Below are 14144 nucleotides of genomic sequence, written 5' to 3' on the forward strand. Positions count from 1 at the left end.
TGAAGAATTGCTCACTTCTGGAGCCAGCCCCCAGCGGCAACCGAGAAACTGCAGCTTTTTGAACGCGGAAGTGATCCTCACTGCTAAAACCTACAACTTCCCCCTTGGTTCTTGAGTAACGAGCCCAATTCTGTGCCTATGTCTCTTTTAATATTTTTACAGAGGTTGCATCTTTGAAAGCCAAAATATACATTTTACATTTTGGTTTCTGTATTGCCAGGACTGATGCATTTCTGATTTTCAGTTTTTTTGTCTCTCTTATTTTTTGAGTGAAAGAGTGTATCCAAATTGAAACACATACTCCAGCATCACGATGTGTTACAGCTTTATTTCAAAGTTGGATTAAGTCCGACCATCAAACAGCCCTCTTGTGGTCTTCATCACCACATCACATCACGTCCCCTCCAGAGCGCAGACTTTGAACACAAAACTGTAGCACATCATATGGTCTATACAAAATGAATTAAAAAAGGAGAAAGTGAGAAAAAAAAGAAATGCAAAAAAAAAAAAAAGACCTCTGACTTTGTCCCATTCATATCCACCATTCTCCAGAGGCCACTGGAGTAATAAAACCTAACCGCTCTAGTTTTGTGGTGTGTTTTAGCATCAGACTAATGTAAGCATTAGTGGAGGCAGAGAGGAGAACTGGAGGACAGAGAAGGGGGCAGAAACAGAGGCTAGGGTGAAGTGTAAAGCTCTGACTGAAGTTAAAGAGCCTGTCAAGCAAAAACTGTGATTTTGAGATGTGAATCAGAAAAACAACAAAAAAAAGTTGTCCCTCCCGCTCATAAGTACGAACATAGGCCCAAGTACAAACTTTAGCAACTTTCATCATTGCTACAGTATTCACATGCATTGAGTGTATGCAGTGTGGAGGCAGATGTTCTGGGGAGATGGAAATATGTGAGAATACCAGGCACCGCCATTTTTATTGTTTTACAAATCGCCATCTCTCAACAACTCCTGCTTCCACTGCTAATGCAAATTCACTGTACATTACTTTTTGGGAGATATACAGCTTAAAAGGACCCACAAAATGTTTGTTTCTGTTTCTGCAAACTTATGACAACAGTCTGTTCTGCTGCCTTAACTGCAGCGGTTTTGGCATGTTGACATCTGGTTTGGTGTTTTGACAGGAACCAACACAGGAAAGGCACTTCAAAGTGTGGATGTTCCTTTGATTTCCTGCCGGTTCTGTCGTAAGCCCTAAAAAATAAAAAAGGTCAGCTGGTTGACTCCCTTTAAAGCTTTGAGTCCTCCAAATGACCAAAGGTGAATCTGAAATACACACAGAGGAAAATAAGGTCCTGGTTAGTGGCTGCTGGAAGTAGCGTAAACTGAGTCGTTAAAAGGTTAACAGTATGGTCAATAAGATGTAATCTACGTGACAAAGGACTGATTCAATATTGTGAGCAGCATACAAAGACAAAAAAGGGCTTCCAAGCTGCGTGGTGTGGATCTAGCCCTCAATGGAGACCTCTGGGACGATGTGTCCATTCAGCACTGTCTCCACTGACATCTCCTGAACAACAAAAGACATTAGATTAAGTGAATGCACTGTAAGATTAATAGCAAACAAGTAAAAAAAAAAAACCTCCAATCAGTACTTGTCATATGTGAATAACCAGGACAAAAACAAGTCACGCAGGAAACATGATGTGTATTCGTGAATCATTCTACTCCAGGAAAAGGTTTAAAGCTAGGCCTCTTGTCTTAAATTAAATTCCTTTACCACTGAGTTCAGCTGCACAGACTCCACAGCCAGCTGCATCTGACAGGGAATGTCACAGATTTCTGACTTAGGTTCTTCTGACAGCACATCCGTACATGTCTGCTCAGCACTGGCATCCTGGAAAACAAAAGAGGGGAGAGAGGTGGTTAGGAGACAGAGAGTCCACATATGCGTTTTAAAAGACTGTGTACTATAGACCATATTTATTAGTACGTGACTGTCAAATAGTCTCCAAGACAGTAACTTAAAATGACCATTTCCATTGCAGGGGCAGTAACAGGCTCAGGCTCAGGCTCAGGCTCTGGCTCAGGCTCAGCAGAGGTCACATCCATAGATTCTGTTTGGGCGCTGGGGGTGTCACTCATTGCCACACTTTCCTAAATGCAGGAGAAAGAGGAATGGGTTAGAAAAGAACGGCTGAAAATGAATATACAAATGGACCATTTAAGAACAATCCCCCTGATCATCCAGTTTAAATGACACAGGATAAGTTCAGAAAAATACAACTAAACTCAATTTTGACAAAAAAAATTACATGGATTTGACGGTAGATTACTTTTACAGTGACGCCAAGAGTGTATCAGGCTGCATTCATTTGTTGCAACCTGCCACCTGGTGGCCACAGGCCTTAAGACATCTGCAATTTATTTACAGCTCAGGTCTTATCCTGTTTCAGCTGGAAATAGTTGGAAGTACAAACACAGGACGTGAATGAAAGGCAAGTTTTTTTTTTGTGACTGAAAAAAATATTGCTTATTAGGTATAATATAACAATTATAATGGCCAATGATAAATTCCTGTTTGTGTAGTTCTCACCTGCTGGACAACAGCAGACTCAGCAATGGCGACCTCCACTGCTGAGACAGATTCTGTCACAACAAAGTCATCAACCAGTGTGTCATCAACCAGCGTGTCAGCAACCTCCTGGGTGGCAGGAGCCTAGGACACAACAAGAAAGAAATGTCCCCCACAATAAGCACACAGTACATAAAGTAGGTAAATGAGCAAAAACATTATAGCGAACCTCAGCTTTTACCTCTTTCACTTCAGTTACAGGAGTTTCAGCCTCTTCTACCGGAGCCTCAGGGACGGCGTCTGGCACCTGGTGAGACAACAGGTGCTGTAGTGTCTTCTAGTTCTGAAGTGTTACTTACTCATGCAAAAGTTACTTGACAGTCCAAAAGGAGGGTAATAAGTAAAATGCATTAAAATTGTTATTAACTGCATAATGTATTTCCTAATGGGGAAGAAAGAAAAAATACTCACCACTGGAATTTCCACAGACTGAGCAGGAGCGTCCTGAAATAAACGAAACAAAAGAAAAGTTCACGGTGCCTCTTTGGTGTTTGCTATTAAGTTTAATTTTGAAATAAATTCAAATAAAATCAGAACATAAAGTTTAGCTTTTGACCACCTGTTTGATCACCTGCTGCTGAAATATTTAAGCCACATGCTGCACACATGCAACAAATGATCTCACAATAAAAATGAAAAAAGAGAGAAGAGGAAAGTATTTTCATCAGTGTGGCACCTCTGCGATTGTGACAGGCTCAGCAGGGACTTCAGCCGCACTTTCATCAGCCAACACCTCTACTTCAGCTTCATCCTCTTCCTCCTCAGCTGCAGCTGCAGGACTGACAGCCGCTTCAATCACCTGCTCGGGCTCAGGTATCGCTGTGATATCCTCCTCCACTGATTCCACGACTGTTTCTGTAACCACCTCAGCTGCAGCAGGTTCTGCTTCAGCAGAAACTTCGTCACTAGTATGAGCTTCAACCACCGGCTCCTCAGCGGCTTCAGTCACGGGCTCTGGCGTGGAGATATCCTCTGTGACGGCCCCCTCTGCCTCCACCTCCACCTCTGTGACTGTGACTTCCTCTGCCAAGGCCTCAGCCTCCACTTCAGTCTCTGGCTCGCAGACATCATGCGTCTGCACGTGCAAAACCAACACAGCACACGTTAAGAAACCATGCAGCATGCAAGTTTTTGTCCCGGGACAAACATACATTGTGGACAGACTAAGAGTCATTTAACATCCATGACCAAAACTACTACATTACATCTTAAACAACTATTATATCGAGCCGTGCATTCATAAAAAAGCTCGGTCTCACCTGTTCAGTCTCTGTGGTTATGACTGTAGTGTCAACTGACTGAACCTGGAGGACGACCAATGAAAAAAAAAAACAGTTTAGGAAAATCTTTATTTATGACAGATTTATTTATGGCTGGATGGATAAACTGGTTAATAGATTGGTGGATAAACAAACAATGGCTATTTATTACTTAAACAAACTTAACTGCCAACATTTTGTAGGTGGCAATTTTCTGCACAGAGCACACAGCTTAAAGTAATCTCATTATAATTAAATCTATGTGAATGTTTTTGCTGTGGTTCTTAGGATTGGCTGCCTAATTGCAGCTTTCACATCAATTGCAGCACTTAAATCACATCAAAACAATTATTAACGGCAGTTTTAGTTTACTTTTTTTTTTGGGGGGGGGGGGGGGGGGCAGTAATGAACATCAGTAAGATCTTCTATGTGCTGTGTTGTCTGCAGATCAGTGAAACACCTTAAAAACATGCTTCTTTGTTACTGTTGTTTTTTTTGTTTTGTTTTCAAGAAAAACATAGGAGTAGGAGAGCCAGATTGTGAACTGAGAACTGTGTTATTTAAGAGGAAAAAGACCTAAGGCAAAGTGTGGTTGTTATTTATAAAGTGTGAGGCTTAAGTCACAGGAACTTTTTACACTTCTCCATTGAAAAGCTTGTTTCTGCTGCTTTAAACTTATAAAACACAAGTGGAAACTTTGAGTTATTCTTGTTTTAACGTTTGCCGTCACTTCCAGAACTGTTCTGGTGTGACATACGAGCAAAATCCCCACATACACTGAAATATGTCACCATAAACGTTTAGATTTTTGTACTCAATTAATGCATTCTTTGCCATTTTTAAATGGCAACTAAATAACTTTATTTGTCACAGAAAAGTTAAGGGAGCATTTTTTGTGGTTGGGGGATTTGTTCTTTTTTTAACCATTTTTCTTTAACTGAAAGATTTTCCAGATAAACTTCAAATTTATCCAGTACATCTCTGAGATATAACACCGCAGTACTAACTTCTGCCTACTGCTGTTTCATTTTGGCAAAAACAGTTGTGCTGTTCTGCTCTACAAGAGCCGCTTCAAAGACATTTAGAGATGTCTCTGTAATAAGCTGTTCAAAAATCAAAGCAGGTCTCACTTGAAAAGTGTCATGTTGAATTATGCTTGTACTCATTCACACCTGTCATCTGCCTCTGGCTGATACCACAATGTACTGCCTGAGCAAGTTGAGGTTTGGGGTTGTGAGTGTGTGTGTGTGTGTGAGTAAAATACAGGTTTGTTTTACCTCAGTCTCAGCAGGAGCTGCCCCTGGAGCCTCAGCTGGGGGTGTGACCTATGATGGAAAGAGGGAGAGCGTTTATTCGCGAGTCAGCAAAACTGTCATAAACATACTGTATACTGTGCATGTATTTAATCTAATAAACCTGAATGTAGTTGGCAAACAGTATATCTCATTAAAAAGGCACTCTGGGATACATTTACAGGCAATTAAAAATATTTGCTTTATTTTATGCTGCTGCCATTTATCCTGTTTCTGACTTTTTTAAAGGTTGAACGTTGGGAGGGGCACACGCAGCTGTCCTAAAAATGTGCCCGGAGCAAAATGATCTTCTGCACAACAGTTTGTCAGCCAAATTGTAGCTGTTATGGCCTCGAGGTATTTAACGGAGAAAAATCAGTGAGAGTCTTTGCGGGTTTACTGTGGCCGAAAGAGAAAGCATCTGCCAAAATGAGAATGTTTTCAGATTGTAAATTTGAACTGGCGAGCTCCACAAACATCAAATGCAAAAAGACTCCTTAGAGCATGCTTTGTGTGTAAGTATAGTTTTAGTTGGGGAGAAACATTATACATCCTGCAGGAATGTTACAACCAATTGCATAAAGGGAAGCTGTTACGCCCCCTTCTCACCCACCTTGTATAATCCACCTCAGGTTCAGAAAACTTGGAATATTCACCTCATTAAATTTGTCTTTTCCATTAGGTCCTAACTCCACAAAGCCCACACAAATTTAAAACCCTCACATCGTTAATTACATCTTTAATTATCTGTTCAGCATTCATAATGGCGCAAGTTGGCAATGGAAAGAGAAGTTCAAGTGCGTGACCTGCCAAAATCTCCATGACCAAGACATTAAATATTTATCAGAAGGTGAAGCAATGTTCCGTGGTTAGCACTGCTTTAGGACCGTTTCTTCTTATTGTTCATTTCTGATGTTATTAGTATTGCTCAGAGAAATATGTACTTTAAAGACAGAAATGCCCAAAAATGCCCAGATAATGATAGAAGACACTAATTTTTTCTGTTTTGCAGCCTTGCCATCAATTTGCAGTTGGCAGTAGCCTAAATGGCCACTGGCAGCACCCGTTGTGCAGCCATGTGTGTTGAGCCATAGTGGCAATCACACAGAGCAGCACATAAATATTGTAAACCTTCATAGTCCCGACAGTAAATTATTTAGCCTGTTTTGTACGAGCTCTTCTTCAATGTAGGACAAGTGTAGCATATGCAGGCTGCAGCTGCTAGTCAAGAACAGGCCAGTCATCAACTGGCCACAATCATCTTTCATCTGTCTATTGTAGCATGAAAACTCTCACAGAAGACAGTTCAAATGTCAGTGGTTCCATTTAAGTTTCTTGACCATCTTCGCATTATGTGATACTGGGAGGTGAGGAATCTAATCCTGCAAGATTTCAGCAAATTCTCAACAAAGGCCAATTTGGCAAACATGTACATATAGTTGAGAAAGGTAAATATTTATCCCAGCTATAGCCTTGGAGGGATGGTATAGGGGAGATAAAGGAAGACGGAGGAAAGGAGGGAGGGAGGTGGACTACAGGCCTTCCTTTGCTTAATGGTAAAACACACACACACACGTGGCTACATACAGTATACACAGCCCCTCCGGCCTGTCCCAGCACCAGAACACTCTGTACCAAACTGATCTGTATACAGATCCTGACCCACAAATCCTACTAAAAGACAAAGTCAACACAAACCTAACTGACCTAGGAACAGCTACATTTTATGCGGACCATTTTAGCATAGTAAAAAAAAACAAAAAAAAAACAAAATCCAACCAACTTCATGCACATTCACACACTCATACACACACAGATCTCATTTTGGCTTTTTCTGGATCTCTGAAAACCAATTAAGAGTTTACAGAAACAGTTTTGCAAAGACTAATCTTATTTACCAAGATTACTACAAGTTACAAACTACAAACTACAAAATAAGTCAAAACAAAAATAACAAAGGCTTTGTGAAATCATTCTTAGTATTAAAGGGGGAGTTGTCAAATAGTTACAAAGCAAAAATTAAAACAGGAGAGGGAACATTTGGACTGTTCTCTGTGCAAAAGCAAATGGTTGAGCTAACAAAACTCCATAGTGCCTCACAAAACAAACCAATAAAAGTTGCCAGGAAATGTTGGGAGGGTTGCATATGTGTGTGTGTGTACGTGTGAGGAGGAACGCTGGACACTGGAGAGAAGGAGGGTTGGGGGTCCTCACATGTTTTGCCACAGGGTGATGATTTTCCAAGTCTGAAATCAGTATCACTTCACACATCTTTGTCCTCCCACTACTTTCAAAAGAAAATGTGCTTATTAATTATTTGCTATCATGCTGTAAGTTGCATTTTCATTGAGAGCAAACTGAAAGCAAATGTACCCCGAGTCATCCCTTCACTAGAAATTCGTCACAGACTTTAAAAAGGTTGTGACAGCTGTCTGTAAGCTCCTCTTCAGCACATAAATACCAAAGGCTAGACTACACACATGCACAGACTCTCACTTCAACAGGCGGATGTACCCACCACGTCCCAACATAGAACATCCCACCTTCCCCAGTCCTGTTTCCTACTAGTTCTCCCAAAAAGGAACCAACAATGAAAGGATGACACATGGAGGAATGCATGCATGTGCTGATTAAACAAGCTAATAAGGGCCCACAGGCCGCCATATGATAGGAGGGGGATGATGGAGGAAGGGAAGGGGGAGAAGAGAAAATTGAAAGAGGGAGGGCAGAGGAGGGGGAAGGAGGGAGAAAGGAGAGACAAGAGAGGAACGAATGGTGGGAGGGAAGGAAGGTTGACGAGGTAGAGCAAATTTACAAGGGAAAACTGTGAGGGACAGAAGGGGGGGAGTAGAGGAGGGCTGCGGGAGCACCGAGGGAGCAAGCTGGTACAAAATGTTCAGTCTTAGCAGGAGCCGCACCCACCATCGCTTTAGGCCACAGAAAAATGAAACACATTCAGTGGGTCTGTAGATTGGTGGGCTTATACTCACCTGAGTCTCCGCGGCGACATCCAGAGGTAGTGGGGCCACCTCTTTTTGGCCCCAAAGCCAGCTGAATACGAGTCCCATTTATGCCTACTCTGATCACCTGTGAGTGTCTCGACTGTAGCTTGACACGTGGTGTCACAGTGAACACCTTCTTGCAGAAATGTGGCCGCAAGTGCAAGTTTACTAAAGCTTGAGGATCACAAAGTCAAAATTGAGAATAAGCTCATAAAACAAAACATCTGTATGCCTTTGCAAAAGAGGGCCGGACTGACTGATTTTCAGTTTTGCAAAAGTGTCTACACGTGTTTCTGTGCGTCTCAGCTGAGCCTGCAAGCAATGAGGGAGTGGACAAAAGCAAGGCAGGAAGGGAGGAAGAGGAGAGATGGGTGGTGTGGTGGGTGGGAGGGAGGGAAGGAGGGAAGTAGAGGCGAAGGGACAGAAGGGGTGGATGCTGCCACAGCTTATGAACTAGACAATGATGGGCGGTCCATCGCCTACAAAAATAGCTTTATTGGTCCTGTATAGATCAGAGGGTACAGCATAACACTTGGGGGTTAGAGGTCACGGTCCAAACCTCCAAATAAATAGCATCTATGTTAACCAAGCGGGATGGCTACATACAGTGTAGCACTGAGTGAAGTGATAGGAAATGGCCGTGCCACTGATAACGCCTCCTCTCCACTGGGCCTGGGCATCATCGTGCTCTCACGTGCACTCTAACATGCATGTGAGCACATACATGTGCACCATATGTGGGGTTAAGGCTCAGTTATTGGGAGCAAAGACCATAAATGTGGTGTGTGTGTGTGTGTGTGTGTGTGTGTGTGTGTGTGTGCACGTGTGTGTGCATTTGCAAGTGTGTAGGCACACGGATGTAAGTATATGTGCAGTGTGTAGCTTGTAAATGCCTCCCCACATAGCCTGCAGTCTACTGGTTGAAAAAGAACATTCTGTTCCCAAAATATGAGCATGATGGCTACGTGAAACAACAAAAACTCGGTGACCATCATTTTTCAACTTGGTAAGGAAAATGTAAAGCTAAAAACGATATGGGGAAACATTATTTAGTGAAGTCCTTTTTTTTGTATGAATCCCTGGGCACAGTAAAAATGCAATACAGACAGCTTGTGCAAAACAAAAAGCCAAAAGCCATTCACTTCTTTAAATACAACACAGAAGCTTTTTTATTCTTAACGGACTTCAAACCCTTCTTGATATAATTTACTATAAAAAGTAAAGAAAATATAAAAGCAAGGCACTTGTGCTTATTGATGCATAAAGTGTTGTCATAGGTGATCATGTATAATGACTGCTGAAAAAGCTCTGCCCTGACTCCCACTGATGTAGCCTTCAATCTCTTTTCTACTTTCCACCTCTCTGCTAAATGGAACACGTTGTTCCCTCTGACCACCCCCACCCCTCCAATGCCACATCCCTTCTCCCATAAGGACCAAGCCACAGCACATACAATTTAACCAAATAAAAATCTAAAAAAAAAAAAAACATCCTCAAAAACCAAACTCAAACTGACAAAATATATATAGAAGCAGCCCACATAAAGTGACTCTTTCCAGCAAACTATATGCAAAATAGAACCATAATGATGTTCATTTTTTCAGCATTTGACCAACAAGCATGTAAAATGGCAGATGCGTGCACTTTCAGTGAAGGCACATGCTGAACTCAAACACAACTCATTGTTCCAAAAAGGGACTGGCTTGGTGAATTAAAAGGTCAGATTTCTAAAACTAATGGAAACACCAAAGAAAAAATATTGGTTGGAAAGTTTTGGAATAAGGCTCTACTGATGTGGGGAAGTCTGAAGAAGACTGAAACTCCACTTGAATTTTGTACTGATAATGGAAAATCAAACTTTTTTTTATTGCTCAGTCAACATCCACACCTGTTTTGAAAAAAAATTGCATTCTTACCTCAGTTACTGGTTCTGTTTCAGGAATGACAGGTTCAGCCTCCTGTACTACAGCAGCTTCAACTACAGACGACACCGCTGGTGGGGTCTCGACAACTGGTGCTTCTTCAGTGACCGGTGCTGGTACTTCAACCTCAACTTCTGCTGGAGTCTGTTCCAACACCACAGCCTCAGGCTCTTGTGCCTCTACTTTGACTGGGACGGGCTCTGCAACAGGTTCTTGCACAACTGGTTTTGGCTCTAATTTGGGGGTCTCCACAATGGGGACAGCAATGGGAACGGCCTGTGGGACCTTTTCTGGAGCTGGTGCTTGAGTTTTAGTCGCTTTCTTCGGGGATGCTGCAGGGGGCACACTTACTGCAATCCCAGGGCTGGTTTTGACTGGCGGGTTGGCGGCATGTTGCTCTTCAAGAGCTCTCCTCTGGGCCTGCTGCATAGGGGAAAGACACAAAAGCATCTGGGTTAATGGTTGTTGTCATTACAATGGCATTTTACTTGTTACATAACACAAATTACCAAGTATAATTAAATTAAAAATAAGTAAATCAGCTTAGGGTAATATAAATTGATATATTCCTTCAAACAACTGAGCCTTTTAAAGTTTGAAAGGTGAAAAGAGTGTGAAACTTGACCTTTCCACATAATTCGTCTTGGGCTCTTTGTGTGATATAAACAAACATAAATTATACTTAATGTACAGTGGCTTCAAAGAGGTGTTGAGTATGAAAACGCAAACTTCTGAAGCTGAAATACAAAGAAACAAATGAAAATGCAATCTTTAGGGGTCTACTGGGGCCCTCAGCGTGTTGAGATACTGATGTTGTTGTCAGTCTGCTCTTCATTCTAGCACATTTCTGTCTGCAGGAATACCAGGCATGCCATCCCAGCCAGGTCCAACATGTTTTTCAGCTCGGGACAAAACCCCCTTGGGCTTTAATGGAGGTTTAGGGTGCACAGACCATTGGAGGGAGGGGCTCAGTAACTGGGAGTGGACCCAGCAAAGCTAGTTAGATAATGGGAGCTAATTAGTTGAATCAGAGCGGTCCTGACAGGTCTGGTGAAGCGGGAAGGGAAACCGTGCGAGTCAGCAGCACTGATGGCTGCCCCGCGGGCCAGACAGTGGGGCTAATCACATCATAATCAGGTTATAATCAGGTTACAATCACTCCCCAAAAATGCTTTTGTTAGGCCGACAGCCAGTTAGGCATTCACAGAGCTAGACCAATGCTGTAAGCCACTGGAGCATGTGTGTGTGTGTAGGTGCATATGTCAATGCCTGTCCAGCTAGCCACCGTCAAAACAACCCCTCCCTTATCTTTGCCCACAAATAGCTTGCTGTCTAGAAATCCAAACTTCACTACCACAGAGTACTATATAAATTTTAATTACTCAGAGTTGTTAACTGTGCTGATGTATTAAAGAGGTCCAGTCAACCTTGGAGAGAAACGCATTTTATCAAAGTCAGGGTGTTTATATGCAAAGGCATGTGTGGTCAAAGAATAGCACTCAGCTTGACGTCTTCAAGTGTCCAGCAGTTCTTTCCCTTCCTGTGCTCTGATATCTTTGAGGGAATTGGTGATAACACCACACTGTAAGTGACTTCAGGGGCCATTTTTATCTGAGTGTCACCGGCAGACTCTGAGAGAATCAGAGAGACTGTGCAGACTACAATCTGGCAAAACTAAGGCAAGACATTCCTCTAGTCAACACACTACCAAATACAGTTGTGTGGTGTTGAGAGTCAGAGACTGGCCAGCCAGCAGAGGATTCAAGGAAGGGTGGGGGTTTTAGGAAGAATGCCACAAACTCCATACTGAGAAGTCTTACCAGAGCTGGAAGACTGGGCTTCCAGTGAACTTTTAGTGGTAACACAAGTGATCATTTTTAAGGTGACATTATTAGTAATTAGAATATGGTTTGAAACAATTAATTATTATGATTGGAAATGAGAGAACTGTGTTTGGGGATGGAGTAACCTTTGCCCTCTGAGAAGCTGGAGCTTCTGTGTTACTTTCTCATTCATCATACACCCCTCCCGTCTCTGCCACACCCACTGCTTCTCTTTGGGCACTGAATGTTCAGAAGTGAAATTTCTGGCAGTTACCTAAGAGGAATGAGGAGGGGGTAGGAGTCACATTTGTCAATTATCATGTCACTGGCGATGCTGGGTCAGCAAATTGAATTATGTAATAACAACAGCAGTGTAGCCCTATAAGTCACGACACTGTGTACTGTAAGTGAACTTGCATGAATGGCGGGGGTCTGCTGTATTTTATCCTTTGCTCGTCAGCAAAAAATATGGCTTTTTGTGCTTTTTTTTTTTTTTTTTTTTTAATGTGGAATGTTTCACGATTAATGACAATAAACCATAGAAACACAAAAACCTAAAAACTCCATCGCTGAATTTTACCATATGATACAGAGCGCGCTGAGAACGCACATGGCGCACGGGACTTAAGCCAAAAAGTTAAAGCCGAAAGTGACGATCTTCTTTCTCTTTTGTACCTAAAGCAGAGTCAGAAACATCTCACGCGTCGTGCAACTTTAACTGACTGTATGATTTCGATATAATCTCTTCAGCTGCATTTTTGGCACAGCCCTCCATCTTTGCGAGATTTTACGCACGGAGCTTGGAGCGCTCCGCGTAGCGTCACAAGAAAAGCTACAACAAATGCATCGAGTCCTGATTGATATTAACAGAATTACCACAAAATGATGTGCCAGAAAAAAAATTATAAAACGCTTCTCAATATTTGTCACCTTTCTGTTGATATTTGGAAGTGCATCAATGTTGTGCAATATTATGTGCAGTGTTTTTTACGCATCAGTAATCACCATCGGTTTAGTGAACTAAAACAAGACGCAACGAGTTAAAACATCCAATATTACAAAGTGTCCAAATGGTCATTTTCATCATTTACCAAGAGAAGAAGGTCCCCACTAACTGACTTGAGTTCATATTCTGATGTGATCGTGATGAGAACACTTCTAGTGGCAAAAAAAAAAGTGCGCCTGACACCACTTACCACCCTCCTCATGCGACGCTTATTCTTCTTCCTCTTGCTGGGCATTTTGTTGTTTGCTGGTGGAAACAGGGATAACCGAAGGAATAAAAACGGGCAGCGAGGCCGAGTGAATAAAGTGGATCTTTATAAAGCCCCCGGTCCTTCCGTTACCTTCGCCAATAACCTATGAGAGGACTGTGATGAAAGATAAGGGGCGTGGAGAGAGAGAGAGAGAGAGAGAGAGAGAGAGAGAGAGAGAGAGAGAGAGAGAGAGAGAGAGAGAGAGAGAGCTGTACACACCCCCCACCTAACACATGCACGTGCACGACAGCTCAGTGATATGACTGAATCAGAGTTGGGCTATATACTGGGCTGGATGGTGGGTTATGTAACCACTCCACTAAAGCAAAGAGAGACAGAGAGAGACAGAGAGAGGTCCGTGGGCTTACAGAGTGCCACACCCCCTGTCCTGGATCAGTGAGAAATACTTTTGGACAGCACATGGCAACAAGGCCACAGTTTTTATACCCTTTCTTCTCAGCTTTTTTCTCCTCTGACATTTTTTCAGAATTTGTTTTGTGACATACATACATACATAAACAAAAAAGCAAACTACCATTCAGTCAAAATTAAAATCATTCCTGAGAGAAAACCAACAACAGGAAAAGGCACACAAACAGCCTCTCTTGCATACAAAACAGTGTGTGCCTCTGTCAACTTTTTTGAATTCATTAAACTCATGGAGCAAGAGAATAGTTTTCATTGTGTATGTCTGATCTAGATAATAACAAGAAAGAAAGCTTGTACATGTGTCTACGCCCAACCGCCCCCCTGCACTGCATTAGTTGTGAGCATCCATTGTCTCCCAACTCCTTGGGCACAGCCATACTCAAGCATAATTACAGCGCAGAAGAAATATATACTTTATTCTGTCATTTATTGTCCTAATCTTTTAAAAGGAAACCTTGAACTTCCATAACATGTTTTTGTACTTCACATGAATTGTGCAGTGATGGGAATGTGTGTGAGTTTTGGGAGAGTTTTCAGTGTCAGCTGACGTTATACAATGTGGCAGTCTCACCTG

General features: G+C 42.2%; 1 protein-coding gene across 2 annotated transcripts; it reads right to left on the minus strand.

Moving 5' to 3' along the window:
* Positions 1-330: 330 nt before the first annotated feature.
* On the minus strand, positions 331-13312 carry LOC121184076 (calphotin-like). 2 transcript variants are annotated; one of them, XM_041041464.1, is made up of 12 exons: positions 13082-13312; positions 10057-10485; positions 5124-5171; positions 3847-3891; positions 3264-3662; positions 2999-3031; positions 2769-2834; positions 2549-2671; positions 1987-2109; positions 1733-1849; positions 1422-1522; positions 331-1278 (listed from the first exon to the last, which is right to left on the minus strand). In XM_041041464.1, exons 1-11 carry the CDS (start codon positions 13124-13126, stop codon positions 1460-1462), a joined length of 1491 nt encoding a protein of 496 aa, XP_040897398.1. In that variant the 5' UTR covers positions 13127-13312; the 3' UTR covers positions 331-1278; positions 1422-1459. The 2 variants fall into 2 exon arrangements, with proteins under 2 accessions (XP_040897398.1, XP_040897399.1); XM_041041465.1 differs by lacking the exon at positions 3264-3662.
* Between the last annotated feature and the right edge of the window lie 832 nt (positions 13313-14144).

Source organism: Toxotes jaculatrix, chromosome 7 (genome assembly GCF_017976425.1).
Source record: "Toxotes jaculatrix isolate fToxJac2 chromosome 7, fToxJac2.pri, whole genome shotgun sequence".
In the NCBI taxonomy this organism is placed as follows: Eukaryota; Metazoa; Chordata; class Actinopteri; family Toxotidae; genus Toxotes; species Toxotes jaculatrix.

Coding starts and splice junctions, on each gene's coding strand:
- LOC121184076 (XM_041041464.1), bottom strand. CDS start 13,126: ATGCCCAGCAAGAGGAAGAAGAATAAGCGTCGCATGAGGAGGGTG. Junction 10,486..13,081: donor AGCGTCGCATGAGGAGGGTG/GTAAGTGGTGTC, acceptor TCCCCTATGCAG/CAGGCCCAGAGGAGAGCTCT. Junction 1,850..1,986: donor CTGCCCCTGCAATGGAAATG/GTCATTTTAAGT, acceptor TTTGTTTTCCAG/GATGCCAGTGCTGAGCAGAC.